This window comes from Rhinolophus hipposideros (assembly GCF_964194185.1).
Source record: "Rhinolophus hipposideros genome assembly, chromosome: 9".
Lineage (NCBI taxonomy): Eukaryota > Metazoa > Chordata > Mammalia > Chiroptera > Rhinolophidae > Rhinolophus > Rhinolophus hipposideros.
Genome location: NC_138055.1, coordinates 87,820,190 through 87,846,137, shown reverse-complemented (window position 1 = coordinate 87,846,137; position 25,948 = coordinate 87,820,190). Strand labels below are relative to the sequence as shown.

At 45.5% G+C, this 25,948-nt stretch overlaps 1 protein-coding gene across 1 annotated transcript in view; it reads right to left on the bottom strand.

Moving 5' to 3' along the window:
- CRACR2A (calcium release activated channel regulator 2A) overlaps window positions 1–25,948 on the bottom strand; it is a 132,659-nt gene that overhangs the window by 20,382 nt on the left and 86,329 nt on the right. The window contains exons 9-13 of the mRNA XM_081058768.1: window positions 24,134–24,321; window positions 18,253–18,324; window positions 8,403–8,448; window positions 6,275–6,381; window positions 3,048–3,372 (exon numbers count right to left, since the gene is read on the bottom strand). Of these exons, the coding sequence (XP_080914894.1) occupies window positions 3,048–3,372; window positions 6,275–6,381; window positions 8,403–8,448; window positions 18,253–18,324; window positions 24,134–24,321 (738 nt within the window). The remainder of the gene's footprint in view (window positions 1–3,047; window positions 3,373–6,274; window positions 6,382–8,402; window positions 8,449–18,252; window positions 18,325–24,133; window positions 24,322–25,948) is intronic.

Sequence of the window (25,948 nt, the reverse complement as noted above, 5' to 3'; positions counted from 1 at the left end):
GAGCAGGGAGCAGGAGCCAAGCAACCACCGAGGAGACACTGTGAGAGGGGCTTGAAGCAGAGGCAGAGATTCTCTAGGGGATAAGGTGGGGCGTTTGCAGGGAGGGGGGGAGTTAGAAAAAAGGAGACACCTCTGTCACAGGCGCAGAGACAGCCCAGGCTGGGGTGGGAGGCCTTTCTTTCTGCCCTATCATTGGAAACCTGGACTGATGGAGGACACTCTTGCCCCCCCTGCCCTTTGCTCTCTGTCCCATCTCATCAGCTTCCATCTAGGATTCCATCTGCCTTGGGAATGAATGCAAGACAGTCTCCACCTAGTAGGCGAGGAAATCCGTAACGGAAGGCCACTGGGCAGAGCTTTCCAAGAGTCAATCGGTCACTGCTGCTCCTTCTCCTGTGCCCTGTGACCAGAGGGACTGGGAGCAGCTCCCATTAGTCTGGGACGCTAAGGCCCTGTAGGGGATTTGCTTTAACACGAAGCGAGTGAGAGGCAGAGCAAGGAGCTGCCTTCCAGCACAGGCTCATTACTTTTCACTCAACTGGAGAACTGCTCGGATCCTGCCTGCAGGCCCAGCCCGGCACTGCCGGGCTAAAGAAGGAGGCTTTCTGAATCTATTTAGAAGTGGATTTGAGGGAATTAGCTCCTCTCATTGAGCAAATACTATAATGGAGTGGCAGCAGATCTTAGCTGTACTTGGCATTTCAGAGAAAAGCCATTAATAGCCTTTTGGGGGGAAATCATTCCATGTAGTACTTAGGAAGGAATTCAAGGTCAATTACAGGAATTTAAACTAAAAAAAAAAAGAAAGAAAAAAAGAGAAAGAAAATACTCCACACTCAAAATCTATGCTCCCTGCCCCCTATTCTTTACTCTTAATATGGGGCGTCAGCTCTCTGCCATGGTAGGCTCAGCCTGTCCCTTCAGTGTGAGACTAAAGCTCAGAGCAGGCCCTGGTGGGCAATGTGAAGCTCAGGGTGGGTGGAGAGGGTCCTGGCTGCAGAGGCCGTGCCTGGTGCTTCCCCGTGCTCTCCAGACTCCCTGGCCCGGCCCCAGGCACAGCACTGTTTTTCTCCCAGGCCAAAGAACATAAAGACATTGATGCTGAGCTCCAGGCAGGACCCACCGCACAGGTACAGCACATTTCTACTTATGTGCGTGCACTTAACTTGTGTCCCCTCTGGGGACAAGCCACAGTGAGACAACTGGATTGGGGCAAAGGGGCTGGGAAAAGATCTGTTCTGATCTTCCTTCCCATCACTTAAAAAAAAAATATCATTAGGTAGGATAATCGTCAGGTAGGAAAAAAAAAAAAAAAAGCTTTTAAAAATAAAACTAATCTGTGCAAAATTTTAAAATTCATAGTCAACTCTACTACCTGCAGGGATCACTAGTCTTCCAGGCTTTTCCTCTGTATAGAGGAATGAACATATGTTTTATTGAGAGTGACTTGAGATATTATATATAATTTTATCCTTTCCCATATATTATTGAATTATAAATATTTTTCTGAGTCACTAACGTTTTTTGAAAATATGATTTTTAACAGCAGTGTAAATACTCTACTGATTTAATATGCTATGGTTTATGTCTCTGTTGGTGGACAGTTGTTCAGTTGTTTGCTATGATACACTTACATTTTTGCAGGACATCTTTGTCTGACTTTGGTTGTTTCCTGAGGAAAAATTGTTAGAAGTGCTGGTACAAAGGATGTGGTATTTTTAAGTTCCTGATTCCTACTACTTTCCAGAAAGGTTGCACCAATTTCTGGCTCAGCAGCCGTGCATGAAGGGCCTGCCTCATAGCACCTTCCAAAAAGCAGATGAGGCTGTTATGTGACTTCTAGTGGATTCTAGTGACTTCCAGCTGCAGCTTCTGTCCCCAGCTCAATGGCAGCCCAACCTGGCGGAGCCACATGGCGTGAGAGCACAGCAAGGCTGGGCCAGCCCCTGCTCCTCGGGCCACTTTCTGGTCTGCCAGAGGGGAGAATGCATTTCTGACGCCTCATCAAACAACTGTGGGGATCAAATGCCACAGCAGACCCCATGCTTAGCCTTTTTCCTTTACCCTGACCTCCACACATCTTTCACATTTTGGGGAAGGCATGGGGTATTGAACACCCCACTGGTGCCCACTGTCCACAAGTGTGGGTCTGTGCACTGATGGGCTGTGAAGGGCATGTAAGAGGCAGGGGTCCCACCCACCATTGGGTGCCACCCAGTTCCCCACCCTCCCTGGGCCTTTGGCCTCCGCCACACCACCTTTCAGAGGAGTGAAACGTAGGTAGGAATCTTAATTCAGACCCAAGAATGATAACCAGAGCCAAGAAGTCCCTGCACAGTAGCCAGGGAAGGACTCCTGGCAAATATGCTAATACAGCCATGGGAAAGCTCAAGGTGACAAGAGCTCGGTTCTAAAGGGCTGTCCTTGTGTGCAGGGAGGAGCCTCTGTCATATTGTCATGGGCATTTCCAAACCTGTTGTAGAGGGTGGAGGGCTCGAGAGGCCTATTCATAGGCCTGGGTAATAAACGACGTTGGGGATATCATCACCAGAGACCAGAGGAAGATGGTGCACACCGTGAAGGCGTGGAGCGTCACGCGGAAGGGAGGAGCCGGCGGAGCACTTGGGACTGAAAGCGTGATCAGCTGATTAAGACAGGAGAGAAAAATAATGGTATGGAAACTCCCTGGCCTTGTTGAGAGCAGTCACAAAATGTAAGAGAAGATGTACAATTTTGAAAGTATGGGAAACTTTATGCAGAGACGAGCAGAGGATTTATCTTAAGTAGGTACATGTACTCAAAAATGCTTTTGAATCTGAATCAGAAAAGAGAGCACATGGTAGGGAGTGGGGAAAACATCAGAAGTTACACGGAGAATTTACCAGGACCTCTGGGTCTCCCCTGGGACAGTCAGCTAAGCAGGAGAAAGCGGTATTTGAAGAACACAAATAGGCTGAGTCACAAGACCAGCTGCGTCTGACTTCCCAAGCTGCCTTGGGGTGGGCATAGGAGTGACATGTGCACACCATCACAGCATGTGCCCTTACCTGAGACAGAGCTTCTTTCCCAACAGGCTGTCCTCGGGGAGATGTGGGCATGAGTTCCAGCGGAGAAGGTCGGACCTGCTGGGTGTGTCCTTTGACCCTCTGGTCGGACACGTCCTCTTCTTCTGGGCATTTGCTCAGCGACGGCTGAAAGCTGCCATCTAGGAGCTGGGGCAGGGGGTCTTCTTCAATGGAGATGATTCTGCGGAGAGCTCCCTGGCGTGGCTCCCTGGCTTCTGGCTCGTCCTCCGTAAGGGGATATCCACTCAGCCCCAGGGAGCTTCTCCTCCTTGTCACGCCAAACACATCTTCCTCCTCCTCTGACTGGCTATTTGGGGATGGGGAAGATGGAAGAGTAGGAAGAAAATTGTAAAGTGTATCAATATGGAAGCCAGACAGCTCTTCTGACAAACAGATGACTGAAGAGCACCACACCTCGGGAGCAGCGGGCTCTAGGAAAGGGGAAAACAGACCCAGAATCCTTTAGCTCATTCACTCGACCACTGATGATGAAGTGCCTGATAATGATGGTGATGATGAGATTAGCTTAATACCCAGCAGTATCATCACCATGACGAAGCCCAGCATTCCATGAGGGGTGAAAGCAATAATGACACAACTAAATACATTTTTACAAGTTGTGAGAAGTAAAGCGTTGAAGAAAGGGGCATAACATAATCTGGAAGCAAAGCGTCCTGGATTAACAGGCGGCCTTGGCTCCAGTCCCCACACCAGCCCTGACTGACTGTCCCTGGGTTAGACATGCAGAGCCTCAGTTTCCTCACGATAAAAGGTGGCCCATTGCCTTGCCTACCTCACAAATAAGGTAATGCATAAAAAGACATGCTCACAAAGCAGCCCTCAGCAGTGTGAGGAGGGTGAGGGGCTGCTCTGGGAGCCTCCCCCGGCCCCCGCATGAGTCAGATGTCTGCTGGCTCAGAGGCGGCTGCCCACTAGAGAACGGGCTTTGGGTTGGGATGAAGTCAGGCGACCTGCCTCTCCTTCCTTTCTCTTTCTCTTTCAGTCCCTGCAAGTCAGAGTCAGGAGGAAGTGGCCCAGAGCCCTAATGCATATTTACTTCCAGAAGCACCTGAGCATAAAGAACAAGGAGAGGTGGTTGGGACATGCGGGGACACTGGGCCAGTGCACACACCGTACTTCCTTAGGTTTTGAGAGCCAAGCCCTCACAGACCCTTCCGGCACAGCAGTTCCTGGTCTTGGTGAACAGCTGAAGCTGAGAAGTATTTTAAAGGGGACAGAAGTTTGACAGGGAGGACCTTGAGTCCACAACTGACACACACACACACGCTAACACATACAGCGCATGTACACACACACAAGGATTAGAGAATAAAGTGGGATGGGAATGAAGTGAGGCGACGGGGCGAAGGAGAAAGGGGCAAAGGACACAGAATATGCAGACCAGAGATGTTCCCTTCATCTTGCCCCCGATTTATAACATTTATTATTCCTACAGACTGACAACAGGAAGGAAAGAAATGCATGCATCACTGTTGTGAAGTGCAATTCTGAGAGATAAATTAAGATGTACTGCTTGCTCACAAAAATGGTGACTTAGTTTGGGTCCCTTGATATAAAATAAAGGATTTGTAGTGACGCGAGGACCTTTCCACTTTTTATAAAAATCACCATTTTTAATAGACGCTGTCTTCTTTCCAACAAACTTCTTTCATATTCTAACAAGCCTACTGTCTCTCGCCTCTGGAACATAACTGGTACTCCCCTCCACTTTCACTCTGCTTGCACGCACGGGAGCTTATGTCTGAGCACATGCGACCAAGCGTGCCCACACAGCGTGGTTTTTCAAAGGCTGTACAGCCAAGAAAGAAATAGCCACTGACATGGTCCTAGAATGAAGCATTTCTTGGGGAAACCTTTGTATTGGGGCAATTCTCCAGCACTACTGACATTCTGCACCACCTTCAGCTTAGCCTGACTAAGTTCACTTTTGGTTTTCCACCAAATGCTGTGCGCCCACAGCAGACAGCACTCACCTCGGGCAAAGTCTGCGTTGGAATTCAGGGTTCACAATTGCTTGCTTACTCGGTTATTGTCTGTTTCCTCCACTCAACCAAAAGCTCCATGAAAGCAGAGCTAGGGTCTGTTCTGCTCACCACTGTACACCCAGCACATAGCACAGTATCTTATATATAATAGGTACTAAACAACGGATAGTAACGGCAGGACTCAGGTCTAATTTATCTTCAGAGTCTACAAAGATGTCAAAAGAATCTCTAGAACAGAGTAGGCAATTGCTAAATGCTTCTTGAATGAGTCAATCAGTGAATATATTCAATTCCGAGGAACCAACAGGCCAACTATTATTGCAGAAATTTGATTCCTAAATTGTGCCTCCCTGTTGAGCTATTTAGAAAAGGAATTCACAATGATCAGGTCCAAAGACCTGACTCATCAGCTGACTGACATCCAGGGTCACCTCCCTCTACTTATCGGTTTATTTCATGCTCGCTGTCCTCAGTGTCTCCTAACTGAGCAAGTTCACACACTTTCTCCCCAAGTCTCACACGAAGAGATCTGGCTGCCTTTGCCTGTCTGTGGCCATCCATGTGTATATGGATGGAGCACGTGCCAAAAAGAAGAAAGAGCAGGGCACTGGATGGTCTCTTTGAATGAGCCCCTCTTTTGGGGACTCAATCATGTGCTGTCTACCAGGAATAAAACATGTCATCCTTGTGTTAATTAAATACGAATCATTGAAAGGCCTCTATCAAACACAGGCTCCATTCTTGTCTGTAAAGGAGCTCAACTATTGGAGATTCCATATGACACTTTAATTACCCTTCAGAGCCCAAGCAGTCATGTCCCTGAAAAACCAAGGACATCCATTCTGCTGAACAGAAAAGGGCGCATGTCCCGCCACACCCTCCATCGCTCTCCCCTGACCTCTCCTGTTCTCCCTCTCCACTGCTGAGGTACGGCACCTCTGCAGTGTCTCCCTGCAGGCACATGCTGGGGGATGGGGGCCCAGAAGACAATGGTCTGTCCTAGGAGCTTGCTCTGCACGGCCTCCTCCCATATGGATGTCAGAACAGGAAGAGATATGCCCTCTAACATTCCAGGAGAGTGAGCACAGCTGACCCCAAGCTTCCCCACCAGGACCGGTCTGTACTCAGCATGGGCTCAGGACCTGCTCCCAGTGAGTGTAAGACCACACACAGATAATGATGAACAAATGGATGATGACTTACCTTCTAAGAATCCCTCTGCTGTCCATATATTTGCCTATCACAGAGCCAGATCTCTGTTTCCAGCTTGCCTTGGAAGCAGCTGTGTTTGCCTTGGCTGCCTTATCTTTCTGTAGAAACACAAAAGGCCCTCAGATTCAGCCTGCTGGTTAATCCCAACATTTGAACAGAAAGGGCTCAACTTTCCCACCTCATAGGTCAGGCTCTAAACAAAACTCGGAAGTCAGCAAGTGATGCTTGGGTCTCCCTGCCAGAACTCAGCTCTCTTGCTTTTTGCCATCATCTCTCATCAGAATTCCTCTACTTCCTGTATAATAATCTAATCAAACGAGCCGACACACAGTTTAGAACCTGAGGTCCACCATATTATCCTTCACAGGACTACTGATAATTTGCGAGAGGACAGTAAAAGGAGATAAATGCAGGATGTATAGGAAAAATATTTGTGGACAGAGAAGACTGCATCTTTCAATCACACCCTCATGTGTGGCTCCGGTTCCTCTTTATTCTCAAAGCCCCAGATGTGAGAAAAGGACCAGCCCATTGGATCAATGAACCCAGGGCCCATCCACAGCTACTAAGCCAGCACAGGGTATTTCAGACCTTTTGTGGACAGAGGCTGCGTGTAGATAAATTACTCACACGTCTCTAATGGAGAGCCTGTGTGGAGCAGGGGTTTACAAAGTGCTGTGCCAATGCTGCTTGACAGGCGTCTTCCAGTAGATGGGGGGAGTTAGATCAAAGGAAGAATCTCTCATTAACCAGCCATCCCCATGATTCCCAACGATCCTTAATGAGAGAAGGAGGAGTGGCAGGGCTCCAGAGCTCCTGAAGGGATGGCTATAATGATTCTAAATTAATCTTTCATTATTATTCAGCATGAACATGGTTTTATCCCTCTTTCTTCTAGTCCCCACAAGAGTCCTTAAGAACTCGTGGAGTTCCATCCCCTTTTCAAAGCAAAATGAGTTTGGCAGGTAAGGAGGAGCAAGTGCAAGGGATTACGGTGACATTTGGCTGGAAGTTGTCAAGTAAACTCAGTGTTACTTCTAAAATAGTGAGAGCCATTACCATCATCAAACAAACACGTGTAGGCTGAGCCTTGCTCTAATAGTATACACAGGTGGGCAGCAGAGATGTTGGCTGCCAGTCAGAGACAGAAAAGAAATAGTGGTGGAACAGGGTCCCTCGGGGATTTACAATTATAAACCAGGGCGCACCTAATTCAAGGTAAACTAGCTGCCTTTTGCTGACTGCATTTACACCACTGTTCAGCTAAGAGTGCAGTGCAACACTGCCTCTTTCCAAGAGTTTTTCTGAAAAATCCCTACAATATGGAAAAAAAAAGATAGGGATTCCCTTTCCTCATGGAACAGTTGCAGTCATGGTCCAAGCAGGCAAATGACTTGCCCAAGGACACACATGAAATTCATGGTGTGATAATTCTGAGTATTAAAAACTCACATCAGTCGGTCCTGCCCCCATTTTTTTCTTCCCCTCAGAGCATCCCCTGTCTAAAGGAGAAGATAGGGGAGCGTGGAATCCTATATTTTGTTTAACACAGCCCAAAGTGAAGATCTTCAAATAAATACGGAATTTTGCGCTATTTGGGAAAGTATGTAAGAGTGGTGCTCAGGTATAGAGGAGCAGGGATCCCCATAGGGTACAAGAAATTGACATAAAATCAACTATGCAAGTTGTGAAACACGCATTTTGATTTTGCTCTATGACAGTGTAAAAATGCAAAATCTTCAACAAGAGATCAAAATTTTAATGAAAACAAATGTGAGCATTTTGGTATAAAAGTGATGATGACATTTCAACTGTGCCATCTCATGGGTAGAACTACCATTTCTGCACCCAAGAAATGTGGGAAGCTTCTGAATATTTCTGTTTCATTACGTCAAGAGGAAAGTATGTGACCTCATAGAAAATCAACACACTTGTTGCTCAGGAGCCACCCTGCATTTTTATTATTTTCACAAAAGCTTATACCTGGTCCCGCTCACCCAGAAAGCAGCAGCCAGACCCCACGCCTCAGTACATTTCTGGCCAGTCCCAGCTCGGGTTCTGGCTGCCACTGGCCGATAGTCTTTGCCTTCCCCCAGGGGAAGGGGCATCGGCCACTTACCTGAAAACATATGTCCTGTTCATCCCGAAGGTGCTTGTTCCTTTCCCTGAGGATGGAAAAGGGGAGTCTATTCAAACCTGGAGTTTGCAGTCGACAGATCCAGTACCAGCCAGTTTGCCAGTCAGATGTGTGCAGAGGAAGGCTTGGTGTGCAAGGCCCAGGGACATGTGGAACCTCTTTCCTCAGGGACTGTGGTTAATGGCAGAGCGTAGTTGCATGTAAATCAGCTCAGAGGCAGGGGGATAGACAGAATGGCTTTGTGACACAGCCCTTTAGGATCATGCACCGGTCTATGCTATTACTGGGGGGACCTCCCCCAGAGCGGACCAGGAGATCCAGCTGCCCCTGAACGGACTGTTGGGCCTTTGTGCACGTTCTCTATGGGCCATCACTCATGCACGCATTCACCCAGCACGTGTTTCCTGGGCCTCCACTACATGCCAGGCGCTGGTCTAGCTGAGAAGGTTACACCAAGGAACAAGAGAAAACATTCCTGCCCTCAGGGAATTTGTATTTTAGCACAGGCATAAGTACTATTGAGAAAAATAAAGTGGGAAAGTGAAATAAAGTGTGCCAGAGGGTGGAGTGATATTTCAATAGGGTGATCAGGGAGGACGTCACTGAGAAGGCAGTATCTGAGCAGAGACTTGGAGGAGAGGGGAGCTCTGCAGGGGTCTGGGGAAGAGCAGGGCAGGCAGAGGAAAGGCAAGGCCAAGCCTTGGTTGGCTTGCTGTGCATGAGGAATAGAAAGGAGGGCAGCAAAGTGCTCAGAGGGAGAGCAGTTAGGAGACAAGGTCAGAGAAAACATGGCGGGAGGAGTGGGGACCTGCCTTTCATGGCCTCTGGGCCATTGTAAGAACTTTGATTTTCACTCCAAAGATGGAACCGTGGGCAAGTAGGGGGACGGCAGAGGAGTATCCTGACCTGACTCATGTTTTCAAAGGAGCCCTATAAGTGGTATGCTAAGGACAGAGCGCTGGGGACAAGGTGGGGCCTTGAGAACTGACTGATACTTTAGGCAGCATGTTGATCATTGGTGTCACTTTCAGTGGAATAGTGGTAGAAAAAGCCTGACTGATGGATTGAGAATGTGAGGAAAGGAAATGGAGACAGTGAATCTAAGTGTAAACATTTTGAAAGTTTTATGGAAAATGATGAAAGAAATGGGAAGTAGCTGGATGGGAAGGGAGGACAAGAGATATTAGATAAGAAAGATTATATTACATCTGCAGGTCTCTCCAAAGGAGCATACAGCAGGAGTCTAACCCTCATCATTGCCATGTGGCCCTGTGCTGGCACTGACCATGGGCAGGCACTCCGTCAAGTGTGTGGTGCACGGCAGGCAGATCTGAGACAGGCTGGATAACGACTTCAGTTCCCTGGTCTTGCAGAAAACACCAGGGACGTGTCAGGTTGTTACGTACCCGTTATGTGCGTCTGGTGGGCTGGCAGGCACACAGCCAGGGCCATCAGAACCAGTTGGGGACATGGAGGGTATTTTATAAGCCCTGAAAATGGCAAAGAGAGCTTCTCATGCAAGAAGGACCCTCCTCTGTGTGGGCAGTGACGTTAGCAACCTTGCAACCTGGGTGAGGACTTGGGGAGCCCTGGGAAGACACATATTTATTGGGGAGTTTGTTGTGCTCATTCCTGCTTTGTGTAGCCATCTCCATGCAGAAGCTTCAGGATTTAAAGAAATGCCTGACTCCTTAAATGTGCCAGTTTTCGTTCACATCATTGCGCTGTGTGATTGCCTCTAACATCTATCATCTAATTCTCAGAAGAAGCCTGTGAGGTGGGCATGACTAAGACTAAGACTCCAACTGGTTAAGCGGAGCAGTGCTGGGTCTTGAACCCGATCCAGCTGCAAGCTCCATGTTCCTGACTGAATGCCCTGAAATTGCTTCCATTTGCCCCATTTGTCTTACAAGGGCACCCCCCGCCCACCCTGTCCCATGCAGGCCATTGTCTCCATTCTATCACCACCCCCCTCCACATTCCCACTATTCTCTGTACTCCACTCCACCCCCAACTTTCTCTCTCTCCTCCCTTCCTTTTTCCCCACTACCTGGTGACTTCACTGTGGAGGAAAAATCTGCTGTGGGGCCTTCCCCTCCTCGTCTGCATCTCCGCTTTCTGCTTTCCCCAGCAGGCAGAGCTTACCCTTGGGAACCATGCAGTAGCATAGAAAGGCTCCAGGCATGTGGCTCTGTACAAATGCTAATTTCCATTGAAAAGACCCAGTAAGTATTTCTATAGTACTGCCTTGTCATTCTGCCCTGCTCATTCATGTGTAATCTGCCCTTTTTTGTTTTCTAAGTACAGTAGAAAAAAGGGGGAAAACTAACAAACTTGTCCTTGGACATCCTTTTCTCTTCCTTTCAGAAAGACTTCCTAAGAATCAAGACTTCTCAAATGGGTGAGACCTTGGCCACCTAACAACCCCTTCTATCTCCCTGGCCTTTAAGGCCGCCTGTTTGAATCATGTGTTAAGTGCAGTAAATCTGAAAAGCACTTTTCAATTTGGGAGCACTGTGGATGTCAGACCTTACCTTGCTATAAAATGTAAACAAAACAAAACAAAAACAAGTTTGTTCAAATATATGGTGATGGAAGGAGAACTGACTCTGGGTGGTGAACACACAATGGGATTTATAGATGATGTAATACAGAATTGTACACCTGAAATTATGTAATTTCACTAACAATTGTCACCCCAATAAATAAATAAAAACAACTTTGTAATATGCCTGATTCAAAATCACTTGCACTTTATAAATCGGAAGCCCAAATCCTTGTGTTTCATCAGCATTTCCAAGGAGGTGTTTGGCAGGCAGCAGGTACAGTCGCTTAGAAGCCTCAGAGGCAAAACTGAAAACACCATCTTTCCACACATAGGTTTGGTAGGTTTTGGGGTATTTTTTTGCGTTTTTAGCACATTCCAGACCTATGGGCGTGGAATTTACAGTGACTTTTAACAAGCTGAGGAAACTCCTTTCTTAGTGCTGTTTCTGACCCATTTTCAGAAATACCACAGAGATGCTGCAGGTTCCAGGCTAGACCGCCAAAATAAAGCAAGTCACAGGAAACTTTTGGTTTCCCAGTGCATATAAAAGTCATGTTTACTTTATACTGTAGTCTACTAAGTGTACAATAGGATTATGTCTAAAAAGAACAATGTGCAAACCTTAACTAAAAATCCTGAGAGACGTCATCAAAATGGCAGCATGAGGTGAGCCTCTGTAAAGCTCCCCTAGAATTTACAACTAATCGAACAACAATAACTCCACAAAGGACTCCCTGCACAGCAGACAGGCAAGACGAAGAGGCCGACTACTGAATTCATCCAAAGGTGGGCGAATCGCGCGAGAGGGGCAGGAGGGAAGGGAGAAGTGCGGGGACTGAGCCGCGCGGGCGCAGGACGCAGACCTAGCTCAGTGCTCGGAGCCCGCTGCTCCCGGAACTACCGCCGCTGCGGGAGAGGGAAGGACTCGGACTGCTAGGGCTCCGCTTATGGCCCACAGGGCTGAGGGGGCAGCATATAACACAGCTGAACCCAACGCTCACGGCAGACACCTCGGAGAAAAGACTGAGGGAAGAAGGCTGAAAACGGTGGTTTAAGCCCTCACTGCCGAGCAGAGAACGGAAGCCTTAGGCACTGAGACTAGCCGGCCCCTCCCTACCCTCCCAGAGCTCGCCCCACCCCCACCTGCCCGGTGCTAGAAGAGGAACAGTAGCAGTGTCAGATCAAAAGAAGAGAATATTTGCTGTTCTGAGAACTGTGGACCGCAGACACAGATTCGCAGCCCGAAGTTCCGGCAAAGGGGAGGGAGCTGTGGAAACAAGACCTGCTGTGGTGTTGGTCCTTGTCATTGCTCTGGGCCACCTCTCACAACTCACCTCGCCCCTGACCCCATGTATCTGGGTGGATCCCTGCAGGAGTAAACAGAACTGCTGAAACATACGGGCTCTGAATCTGGTGCAGGAAGAGCTTTGGAACTTCAAAAGCTCTCTGCATACCCACACGGACTGGACACTGCACCCAGTGACCCACGCAAGCTATTAACAGAGGAGAAGGCTGTCTCACAGGGAATCCCCCCATTGTGGGAGAAGCTGGAATAGTGCAGAGAAAACATAGCACTACAGTGTGAGAGAGCAAAAAAGGCTGCAGTTGGAGAGCAAATAAAACATTCTACCAACAAGTAATGGAAAACAAAAGAAAGACCTCTTCCTATCAACGTGTTGCAGAAGCCACTCCTATAGATGTCTAGAAAGAGAAATAATAAATATAAATTGCAATGAATAACCAAGGCAACAAGACAGCTCAGAAAGAAAGTGAAAAGTTTCCAGAAAAGGAACTTAAAGATATGGAAATATGTGACATAAATGACAGAGAATTCAAGATTGCAGTTCTGAAAAACCTCAACGAGAAGAAAGAAAACACAGAAAGGCAGTTTAATGAACTCAGAAACACAATCAAAAAACAACATGAGCATTTTATGAAAGGGATTGAAATTTTAAAAAAGAACCAAAGAATTTCTGGAGACTAAGAACTCAATAGAAGAAATTAAGAATGAAATATCCAGCTTAGGTGGTAGAATGGACCAGACGGAGGAAAGAATCAGTGGCATCGAAGATAGAAACCTGGAAATGACACGGATGGAGGAAGAAAGAGACTTGAGACTTAAAAGAAATGAAAGAACTCTACAAGAACTTTCTCACTCCATCAGAAAGAGCAATATAATAATAATGGGCGTACCAGAAGGAGAAGAAAGAGAGAAGGGAACAGATAATATATATTCAACCTAATTGTTGAAGAGAACTTCCCAAACTTATGGAAAGAACTAGATCCTCGAATCCAAGAGGCAAATAGAACACCTAATTACCTCAATCCCAACAGGCCTTCTCCAAGGCACATTGTATTGAAGCTGTTTAAAATCAACGACAAAGAAAGAATCCTCAAGGCAGCCAGGGAAAAGAAGACAGTAACCTACAAAGAAAAGCCCATTAGATTATCATCAGATTTTTCAGCAAAAACTCTACAAGCCAGGAGGGAATGGAACCAAATATTCAAACTACTGAAAGACAGAAATCATGAGCCAAGAATAATATATCCAGCAAAGTTATCCTTTAGATATGAAGGAGGAATAAAGACCTTTCCAGACATCCAGAAGCTGAGGGAATTTTCTAATACACGACCTGCAGTACAAGAAATACTAAAGGAGGCTATTTGACCACCATCAACAGGGACAATTTGTGGCAACCAAAACATAAAAAGGGGAGAGTAAAGGCCTGAACCAGAATATGGGAATGGAGAAAGTAAGCGTGCTGAAGAAAATGGAATACTCTAAATATCAAACTTTCTTTTACATAAATTTAAGGGTAACCAGACAAAAAAAAATTCCAGAACTGACATATATACTGTAATAAAAGAAGAAACAGAGGGAAACATCATAGAATACCACCACACAGAAATAATAGACAACAACAAAAAGGCAAAGAAACAATGGAGACACAGCCTTACCAGAAAACTAAAGATAGAATGACAGGAAATCCTCACATATCAATAATCACCCTAAATGTAAATGGACTGAACTCACCAATAAAAAGGCACAGAGTAGCAGATTGGATCAGAAAACTAAACCCAACCATATGCTGTCTCCAAGAGACACATCTCAGCTACAAGGACAAGCATAGACTCAAAGTGAAAAGGTGGAAATTGGCAATCCAAGCAAATGGTATCCAGAGAAAATCAGGTGTAGCCATAATGATATCAGATGGTACAGGTTTCTATGTGAAAAAGGTAACAAGACACAAAGTTGGACATTTCATAATGGTAAAGGGGACTATACAACAAAAAGACATAACAACCATCAATATTTATGCCCCCAATCAGGGAGCACCGAAATATACCAAGCAACTACTAACAGAACTAAAGGGAGAAATTGACCAAAATACAATTATACTAGGGGACTTAAATACATCATTGACAGCTATGGATAGATCATCCAAACAGAAAATAAATAACGAAATAGCAGCCCTAAATGACAGATAGGATGAAATGGACATCATTGACATATATAGAGCACTTCATCCTAAAACATCAGACTATGCATTCTTTTCTAGTGTACATGGAACATCCTCAATGTTAGACCATATACTGGGACATAAAATCAGCCTCAGCAAATTTAAGAAGATTGAAATCATACCAAGCATATTCTCTGATCACAAGGCTTTGAAATTGGATATCAACTGCAAAAAGAAAGTAGGAAAAAACACAAATACATGGAGATTAAACAACATACTTTTAAAGAACAACCGGATCAACGAAGAAATTAGAGGAGAGATCAAAAGATACATAGAAACAAATGACAATGAAAATACATCCTACCAAAAATTTTGGGACGCAGCGAAAGCAGTTTTAAGAGGGAAATTTATATCATTATCGGCCTATCTTAAGAAACAAGAAAAATCCCAAATAAATAACCTCATGTTACACCTTAAAGAACTTGAAAAAGAAGAACAAGTGAAACCCAAGGTCAGCAGAAGAAAGGAAATAACAAAAATCAGAGCAGAACTAAATGAAATAGAGAACAAAAAGACAATAGAAAAAATTCATATGACAAAGAGCTGGTTCTTTGAAAAGATTAACAAAATTGACAAACCCTTGGCTAGACTCACTAAGATAAGAAGAGAGAAGACACTAATGAGAAAAATCAGAAATGAAAAAGGGGAAGTTATCACGGACACCACAGAAATACAAAGGGTCATGCAAGAATACTATGAAGGACTATATGCCACCAAATTCAATAACCTAGAAGAAATGGACAAGTTCTTAGAACATATAGCCTTCCTAGGCTTAACCATGAAGAACTGGAAAATCTAAACAGGCCGATCACCAGTAACGAAATTGAATCAGTCATCCAAAACCTTCCCAAAAGCAAAAGTCCGGGACAAGATAGCTTCACTAGTGAATTCTACCAAACCTTCAAAGAGGATCTAATACCAATCCTGCTCAAACTCTTCCAAAAAATTGAAGAAGAGACAGTACTCCCTAACACATTTTATGAGGCCAACATTACCCTGATACCAAAACCTGGTAAGGACAACACAAAAAAAGAAAACTACAGACCAATATCTCTGATGAATACAGATGCAAAATTCTAAACAAAATTCTAGCAAATCGAATACAACAATGCATTCAAAAGATTATTCATCACGACCAAGTTGGGTTCATCTCCGGGGCACAAGGACAGTTCAACATCCGCAAATCCATCAATGTGATACATCACATAAACAAAATAAAGGACAAAAATCGCATGATACTATCAATTGATGCAGAAAAAGTATTTGACAAGATACAACATCCATTTATGATTAAAACACTTAATAAAATAGGTCTAGAAGGAAAATACTTTAACATAATAAAGGCTATATATGACAAACCTTCAGCTAATCTCATAATTAATGTTGAAAAACTGAAGCCCTTTGCTCTACATTCAGGAACACGACATGGCTGTCCCGTATCACCTCTGATTTTCAACATAGTGTTGGAAGTCCTTGCCAGAGCAATCAGGCAAGAGAAAGAAATAAAAGGCATCCAAATTGGGAAAGAAGAAGTTAAACTGTCACTCTTTGCAGATGACATGATGCTATATATAGAAAACCCTAAAGACTCCACCAAAAAGCTATTAGAAACAATCAACGAATACAGTAAAGTTGCTGGCTACAAAATCAATGTACAAAAGTCCTTTGCATTCCTATATACTAACAATGAAATCTCAGAAAAAGAAACACAAAAAACAATTCCTTTTGCAATTGCAGCAAAAAGAATAAAATACCTAGGAATAAACTTAACCAAGGATGTGAAGGACCTATATGCTGAAAATTATAAGACATTTTTGAAAGAAATTGAAGAAGACACAAAGAAATGGAAAGACATTCCGTGCTCATGGATTGGAAGAATCAACATAGTTAAAATGGCCATATTACCCAAAGCAATATACAGATTTAATGCAATCCCCATCAAAATCCCAATGGCATTTTTTAAAGAAATAGAACAAAAAATCGTCAGATTTGTTTGGAACCACAAAAGACCCCGAATAGCCAAAGCAATCTTAAGAAAAAGGAACAATACTGGAGGTATCAAACTCCCTGAGTTTAGCTTCAAAACAGCATGGTATTGGCAGAAAAACAGACACACAGACCAATGGAATAGAATTGAGAACCCAGAAATAAAACCACATAAATATGGACAGATAATTTTTGACAAAGAAGCTAAAAACATACAATGGAGGAAAAACAGCCTCTTCAGTAAATGGTGCTGAGAGAATTGGAAAGCCATGTGCAAAAGAATGAAACTGGACTGCTATCTGTCACCATGTACCAAAATTAATTCAAAATGGATCAAAGACTTCAGCAGAAGACATGACACAATAAACTGCATAGAAGAAAACATAGGTACTAAACTTATGGACCTCGGGTTCAAAGAGCATTTTATGAATTTGACTCCAAAGGCAATGGAAGTAAAAGCTAAAATAAACGAATGGGACTATATGAAACTTAAAAGCTTCTGCACAGCAAAAGAAACCATCGACAAAATAAAGAGGCAACCAACTGAATGGGAGAAGATTTTTGCAAACACTGTCTCCGATAAGGGACTAATATCCAAAATATACAAGGAACTCATACAACTCAACAATAAAAAAACACAAACCACCAAATTAAAAAATGGGCAGACGACCTGAAGAGACATTTCTCCAAAGAGGACATACAAATGGCAAATAGACATATGAAAAAATGCTCAACATCACTAATCATCAGAGAAATGCAAATAAAACCCACAATGAGATATCACCTCACCCCAGTCAGAATGGCTATCATCAACAAGACAAATAGTAACAAGTGTTGGAGAGGCTGTGGAGAAAAAGGAACCCTCATACACTGTTGGTGGAAATGCAGACTGGTACAGCCGCTATGGAAGGCAGTGTGGAGGTTCCTCAAGAAATTACGAATATAATTACTGTATGACCCTGCAATCCCTCTCCTGGGTATCTACCCAAAAAATCTGAAAACATTTATCCATAAAGACATGTGTGCTCCAATGTTCACTGCAGCTTTGTTTACAGTGGCCAAGACATGGAAATAACCAAAATGTCCTTTGATAGATGAATAGATAAAGAAGTTGTGGTATATATACACCATGGAATACTAGTCGGCGGTAAGAAAAGATGATATAGGAACATTTGTGACAACATGGATGGATCTTGAGAGTATAATGCTAAGCGAAATAAGTCAGACAGAAAAAGCAGAGAACCCTATGATTTCACTGATATGTGGTATATAAACCAAAAACAACAAAAGAAGAAGACAAACAAATGAGAGAGAAAAACTCATAGACACAGACAATAGTTTAGTGGTCACCAGAGGGTAAGGGGTAATATCAACTTCTTCATCAGTTACCTGTTGTATTACCAGCTGCCCTACTTTCCTAAGTTTTGTTGAAGATGAAAGGGATACTGTAGCTGGCATAGAGTAGATGCTCAATAAATTCAGTTCCCTTCCTACTTGAGCTAGTACCATGCAAGGTACTTAGAGGGACACCAAGAAGAATGAGGCAGAGCCTACCCACAGAGGTGTAAACTGGAGCAGGTAGTGGGTGTGTGTGTAGATGGACCAGATGAGGAGAGGGTGGTACTAGGCTGTCCGGAGAATTCATGGGGACAAGCAGAATGAGGACACTCTCTCAGCAGCTATGTCTTTCCAGCATGTAGGCAGGGAACACTCTCAGGCTGATCCCCCAACCTGAGGTATGTGGGATGCTGTCAGAAGACACACACTGTTGACCCACCTCAGAAAATCCAGCTGCTTCAGGAGCCCCGACTTCTCACGCTGCAGAGTCTCTGTCACGCGATACACTTCCCTGAGAAGGGTGCAAACACGGCAGTGATGAGTGACTGCGCTGGGCAGGTGAGCTCCCGGGTTACGAGGCGCCGCGCTGAGGGTGGCTGCGCAGGTGCCCTCACTGGAATAGCAGGCAGCGTCCCACGCTGGGGTCAGAGGGTTCAAAGGAATATGTGCAAGTGCTCCCAGCCGTGATCTCAGCCAGTCGTCACAGACACCCTACTTGGAAGGTAAAATTATCCCCATTTTCCAGACACAGTCAAAGAGTTTTGATAACTCTCCCAGCTCATACAGACAACCCAGAGTCCTAATCTAGATGCCATATCCCTAAAACCTGCTCATTCCACAGCCACTTCACACACCACCTGCGAATATGACTCAAAGATTAACTGCACCGTTTTCCCAGGTGATTAACTTAGAATCAGTCGTCATCTCCAGCCCAGTCTTGGAGGGTGAGAGCAGAGCCGGTATGCTTTTTACCCCTGGATGCTGGTTTCGTTTGTTTTCAGATCTCAAAAAATCATTTTCCTGCTTCACCTTCCCCCAAAGTATCCAACCCGTTCCCAGATATCTGGAATTTCCATTGGTCATTCATTTCTTTCACTTTCATTTTTTCACTTAGCATTTCTTGTTTCTTGCTATGAAGCACAGATTTAATGCTTCAATTATAGTCAGTCAAATACCACAGTGTGAATGTGTCAATCGTATCAGGAGTTTTGTGAAAGGGAGAGGGAAGCTGAGAGTTACATGGGGTGGCTGGAGGTGACCTTAGCGAGGCAGGGCCGCGTGTAGGTTGTCACATGTGTATACTCAGCACAGTGCCAGCATGAAGGCAGAGTCAACAAGCAGCAGCCGGAAGAGAGAAGGGAGAGAGGGTAGAAAGGAGGGCTAGAGAGGGAGGGAGGGAGGCAGGGAGGGAGGGAGGGAGGGAGGGAAGGAAGGAAGGAAGGAAGGAAGGCAGGGAGGGAGGGAGGGAGGCAGGGAGGGAGGGAGGAAGGGAGGCAGGGAGGCAGGGAGGGAGGGAGGGAGGCAGGGAGGGAGGCAGGGAGGGAGGGAGCGAGGGAGGCACGGAGGGAGGGAGGGAGCGAGGGAGGGAGGGAGGGAGGCAGGGAGGGAGGGAGGGAGGGAGGGAAGGAGGCAGGGAGGGAGGGAGGGAGGGAGGGAGGCAGGGAGGGAGGCAGGGAGGCAGGGAGGGAGGGAGGGAGGCAGGGAGGGAGGGAGCGAGGGAGGGAGGGAGGGAGGCAGGGAGGGAGGCAGGGAGGCAGGGAGGGAGGGAGGGAGGGAGGGAGGCAGGGAGGGAGGGAGCGAGGGAGGGAGGGAGGGAGGCAGGGAGGGAGGCAGGGAGGCAGGGAGGGAGGGAGGCAGGGAGGGAGGCAGGGAGGGAGGCAGGGAGGGAGGGAGGCAGGGAGGGAGGGAGGGAGGGAGGAAGGAAAGAGGGAAGGAAGAGAAAGAGGGAGGAAAGGAGGGAGGGGTAAGTAGAGAGGTAGTCAGCATCAATTAAGAAAGCAAGGAAAAAAAGCAGAATTGAGTGACACTAGAAGATAAACCTTGCTTAACCTCACAATTTTGCCTCCATCCTTCCCTCTGTGCTCTGTGCCATGGTTCATGCAAAGGGTCCAAATTTCCACATTTCCAAACCACAGCATAGCTTTTAGTGTAGGGAGCATCTTACAGCCTGATAAATTCGTCGCTTTCCATAGGCTGTCAGGGCACTTGGATTGTGCACATACAGGGCTGAGCAAGGACAGTCACCCCCCGGCCACCCCACCGATGTCATTACTGAGTGGGTGAAAATAGCACCAGCTTGCTGGGTCCTTAGGACTCATGCCAAGCTTGCAATAACCTGATTCCTGAAGAGGTATCTGTGGTGCTTTTTTTCCCCCTTTATAGAATAATTATAAAGTCAATTTATGACTTTATGACTGAATAGAATGCTAAGTTCACCTCAGACAATCCTAATTAAGCAACAAAACTTCTCTGCCTCCTGCGGAGCTACAAATTCCCAACGTGTTATTACCAATTATATTTAATTTCAACTTGAGGGAAAACAATGTATTTCCCATTATCCAAACTGCATCCCAAACCCCTGTCTAGGATTCTGCTCTGATTAGCAGTTTTAGACGTGCTTATTGGCTGCTGCTGTGCCCTAGGAGCCAAGATTGCCTGGCCTGGCTTCATGCCCCCACCCCCCACCCCTGGTCCTGCTTCTCTCTGGATGGAGTGAGGAGCAGGCAGCTTTCCCCTGCTAAAGAAAGTCACTCTTTGGAGATGAGGAGCCAATTCCTAAACAACAAGATGGTCTAGGTCTTCTCTGGCCCTGTGCTCACAGCACCAGCTGACCGTTGGAGATATACAAACACACACTGATACATACATGTATATATTCCATGTTGATGCAAATATATGTCCACTTGTCTAGTAAATACACGTGGAGATAGATGGATAGATGATAGATAGATAGATAGAGCAATAGATCGGTAGATATGCAGTTGACCCTTGAACAATGCAGGAGTTGGGGGCACCAAACTCCTGTGCAGGTGAAAATCTGTGTAACTTCCATTGGCCCTCCTCTTACACAGATTGCCAGCAATGGGGATAGAAAATACAGTTGACCCTTGAACAATGCAGGTTTGAACTGCTCAGATCCATTCACACACGCTAAACCCATGCAGCTCACACCCACGTTGTTCAAGGGACAACTGCATTTGGGGGGGGGGGGCGGGAGAGAAAGAGAGAGAGAGAGAGATTCATATTATTTTGTGTTAACAAAAAGAAAAGCATTTCTAAAAAAAAAATGACACTTGGCTAGTTGACTAAATGACCTTTAAAGTCCTTCTATCCTAGACATTTTAAAAGTTTGTTATCTGGATAACGTGGGAACTGAAAAACAAAGAACTCGGCCATTTTTCATACCAGTGATTGGTGAGCGGTTCGTGGCCGCGCTTCGGGAGCTGCTGTTGGCTTTGTGTTTAGGAGATGGATGCAATATGGAGCACACTCCAAAACATACTGTCACGTGAAAAATACAGGGAAATGCAGAACAGTGTGCTACCGATTCATAAATGAAAATGGTGCATGTGTGTGCATGTGCGTGCACTTGTATATTCATAGAATACTCTGGAAGGATCCACAAGAAATCATGACTGGTGGCCCCGGGGTGACTGAGTGTATATCCTTCAGTATATATCCTTTTGTGCCGTTTGAATTTTGTGTCTTGTCATAAACTATCTACCCAAAACAAAAGTTAATTAACAAAATAAACAGAGATGTAGTACTTTTCAGCTAACCTTCATCTTTATATTACCTCCCCTGCTTGATTGTTCTTTCTTTATCTTCTTCTAAAATCTAGTTCTCCTTCCTTGAGCATCTTCAGAGAAGAACATTAATTTCCCCCATTCAGAAGTCTACCTGATAAATGACTGAATCTGTTTATCTCCAAACCTCATCTTTTCCTCTCCCAGCTGCTCCAGAGCAGCACCAGGCAGAAAGACATTGTCGGGAGAAGAACGAGGCTCTGTCCCTGTTTTCTGGCCCCAATCAGCTGTGTTGCTTTGGGTTGGTCACTTCTCTGAGCCTCAGTTTCTTCATTCATGAAATGAAGAGGTGGATTAGAGCATTAAGGTCCCATCACTGCTATAGGTCTGGGATTCTGCTCTGCAGAGAACGCGCCGAGGCTCTCACTGCCCTTCTCGCCCAGCCTCCCAGAACAGGATAGGTTCTCCTGGAATCCAACACACTTTCTGGCTGCACAGGACATTGCAGGTTTGTCCAAAACAAGTCGTGAAGGTTCATGTATCGCTTCCCCGTAATCCTCCTGCCCTCTTCGTCAATTCCCAACCTCCAGAGACTGTGTCTCTGGCTTGGTTAATTAAGACTTCAGAGAGAATTTAATCCTCGCGCGGTGATGTGATGAGACACACTGGGTGCTCATTCCCAAGTGCTGCTCTAATGCTTCTGCCTTCAGATGTTTATTACTTTTAGAGCTTGATTGAATTTTAAGAGCCTGAATCCTTAATTCTGTTTGTAAAGATACCCGTCAGTGCCTTGTTGACCTGCTCTTAATAAGGAGGAACTGATTTTGCTAGTTTACAATGAGATACACTGTCCTTCCACTGGTCGTCCAAGAATTAATTAGAATGGTGGGCTTTTGTTGTTTGAAGTCAGCTACTTGGGAACGTATATATACCGGGGGTGCCAAAAAATGTATACACATGACTTGCATTCATCTTTTGTTATTGGTATATATTGATTACAATTTTACAATTTTAATACAGTTTTTCCCTTTCTTAAAATGTGTATACATTTTTTTGGCACCTTCTGGATACATGAGGTTGGTACAAAAGTAATAGTGAGTTAAAAGGTTACAAATAATTGCAAAAACCGCAATTACTTTCGCACCAACCTAATATATATGTGTATATATATATTTATACGCATATATATTATATATGTGTATATATTTAATCTATATATATATTTTTTTAACTGGAGATGTCTTACTTGGGTAAAATTTTAAATGCAAACTCATCTCCTCCCTCTCACCCTGGGCATTACAGCGCCGCATGGGACAGGCTACCACACACGGACCAGACAGCTGGACAATTTGATTTAGGCTGATAGATTAATGTTTTGCCAACAGTCCGAGTGAGGGCTTTTATGTCTGAACAAGAAGAGTTAGCAGATGTATAACAACAAGCACTGGTCAGTAATGCCGCCCTTTTCTCAGACTTTCCGTCCTCCCCAGCACAGGACCAGGCACACGATTACATTCCACAGAATGACTGGATGAATAAATGAATGAGGGTATGAACAAATGACTGAGTGAATGATGGGCAGTCCTATCCTGGGTAAATATTTTCTGGCTGGCTCATTATTCACTGAGAGGAGTCAGCACGATGCACCGAACACTGGGCATCTCGGGACAGTTTCTGGAAACGTCTGAACCTCAGTTTCCTCATCTGTAAATTAGAGGGATCATATGAGTCCCTGCCACATCAGGATGCTGTAAATATGAAATAATATCAAATTATCAACATAAGTGAGACATGTGGCATGCCAAGCACAGTACCTGGCAAGAGCAGTATTCAACACATATTTGCCAAACATTAAGTACATAAACATACATGGACAAATGAATGAACCCCTACACAAGTGACATTCCTCTCCCTGGGCCTGGAGTGCATTTCTTCTCAAAACCTAACATCCCCAAGACAAGATACACACTGATAATCCTCAGCAGCTTCTCTAACTTAACGTACGGACCCATCTTCATTCTTCTCAGACGTGACTCTGCCTATGGCTGGATATCAAAAGCAGCTCACTAGCAAACCAGGCCCCAAGAGAGGTGGGGTTCCCCCCACTGGCCCACACAGAGGAACACTGGTGGAAAAAACTGGGTACAGCTGAAGATTCCAGTGCACCGTCACATGCCCCATTCAATTATGTGTCACCCTCAGAAGTCCTCGGGCTTCACTCTCGTCCACCTTGGTCTCCCAGGTCAATCTACTATGACAGTCACGTACAGCCTGTCCGCTCACTCAGCATTTTCTCATGGATTGCATTGTATTTGTTGGTTGGATAACATGTCTTGTGAATCACATAAATTTTCTGAGAACAGGGCTGTATATTTCTTGCCATCCTAGGGCATGCTCAGCATAGCACTAGTCTGCTTAATAGTCTCAGAATCCTAGACGAGATCTCAGTGAGCAAGGACCCCCAATCCCTATTTTATAGGCAAGGGGACAGGATCTCAGAGGGGGGTACAGCACACTCACTGCAGGGGAGGGAGCTGGGGAGCCGTGGTAGGGGTACATGGAGGCCAGACTCACATTTCCTTCTCCTGGTGGAGTTTGCAGGCCTCTTGCTGGAGGCTTTCCAGCTGCTGCTGGGCATCCAGCAGCTCCCGGGAGGTGCGCTCCAGCTCCCGGGCCAGCTCCTGGTTGGTGAGTTTCAGCTTGGTATTCTCAATCGTGGTTTCATGCTTGTCATTATGGAGGGCTGTGCACTGGCCTTCCAGCTGGAAAGGAATGGGGGGCAAGAACCATTGTCAGGCTGGCCAGCTCCGGCCTCACCTAGCTTCTCTACTTGGTGGGCAGGGACCGTGCTGCTACCGCTCACTGCCCTCAAGCCTCAGTAAGCGTTGTCCTGCTGCTTCCTTCACACACACACACTTCTGGAGGCAGGAGGAACTTCCAGAGCGTCTCTCATCTCTCCCCTGTCTCCACCGAGCTCCTGGGAAATAAAATTCTCATGCCTCTGTGACTCTCATCCCAATGATGATGATGGTGACCATCTTATCAGTGGTCTCAACGGCGGTCATCTCATCAAGGGCCTGGATATTTACCCTAATCCCTCCTAATTTCTTTTCCTTGGCCATCAGTGGAGATGGAGAACAGCTACGGAGCGTCCTCATAAACCATCCTTCCTGATTTTGAATACTGAGAGTAAATCTACTTACTACCTTTTCTTCTCTCAGCTAAACAACTCCACTTCCTTTCATCTAGAGAAGGTTTGTATGGCAGCCAGAAACCCGGGAAATTCATAAGAAATTGCTAAAACAGGTCAAACCAAACATATACCCTTTCTCACATCCCTAAAGCAATTAAAAACCATCATTTGTATAACTTCAGCTTTTCTTGGCTGGTGATTATGCTTTGCAGAGCTTCCAACCCTCTCACCAGAGGAAAAGTCAAACCAAGGCAAATATATCATAATAAATTTAGTTTAATGAATGTGGCCAGTATGGGAGGAATAAGGAACAACGAGGAATTCTGCGTGATTCTCAAGAGGCTCCTGTATAATCAGGCAAGCATGCAGTAATTAAATCGAGTGGCAATCATTCATGTGAGGGATACATCTAATTGGTAAGGACTTAATGCATAATAGTGAGGAGGAGAAAGAGTAAGAGAAGCAAAGTAATGACTGAGGAAGGGGGAGGGGACGGCAGCTGGCAGTTCCTGGAGTGAAATCATCTTGCTGCAGAAGGAAGAAACCAAAATCCAAAGATTGGGTAGCAGCAGGAGTGGAGCATCTCCAGCTTTAGCATGGGATGTCTTCAAGCATATTTAAATGTGTTGCTAAAAATAGGCTTCTCTATTCAAATGGAAGCAATGTGTCTGGGTCTGTCCAAGGCTGGATTCCTTCCAGCACAAGAGAAAACAACACAGGAGGACAAGTGGCGCCCTGGGCTCTCCCCCCCACAGGCCTAGCTTTGGAGAAGAGACTGTGAGTGTAAGGTTTGCCTAGGTCATCAGTGACCCCAATGCCTGGGGTCATTGGCCACGTGTTCCCAGCGGTGGATGGGTCTGCCCTGCACCTCCTAACCTGCCTGCTGGGCGTTCAGGTACATCAGAAAAACATCTGGTGTCTGTCCCCATCCTGGGGGATGATGGAACAGTCACAAAAGAGGCTGATGAATCTCATTTGGGGGAAGACAAGGATGGAAAACTTGACCCGTGAAGAGCATCTTCCAGCTGGAGGCTTCCAGGGCCATCTTGGTGGGAAGACATTACTGTCTGCAGCCTCTCCTGAACTGCCAGTGACAGTGTCCCTTGTACCTCAGCATTCTCCTCTTTTTTTACAAGGGATGCAAGATATAAATCAACGTTTTGCCATTTGGGTGGCCCTGGGCATAATTATATGAC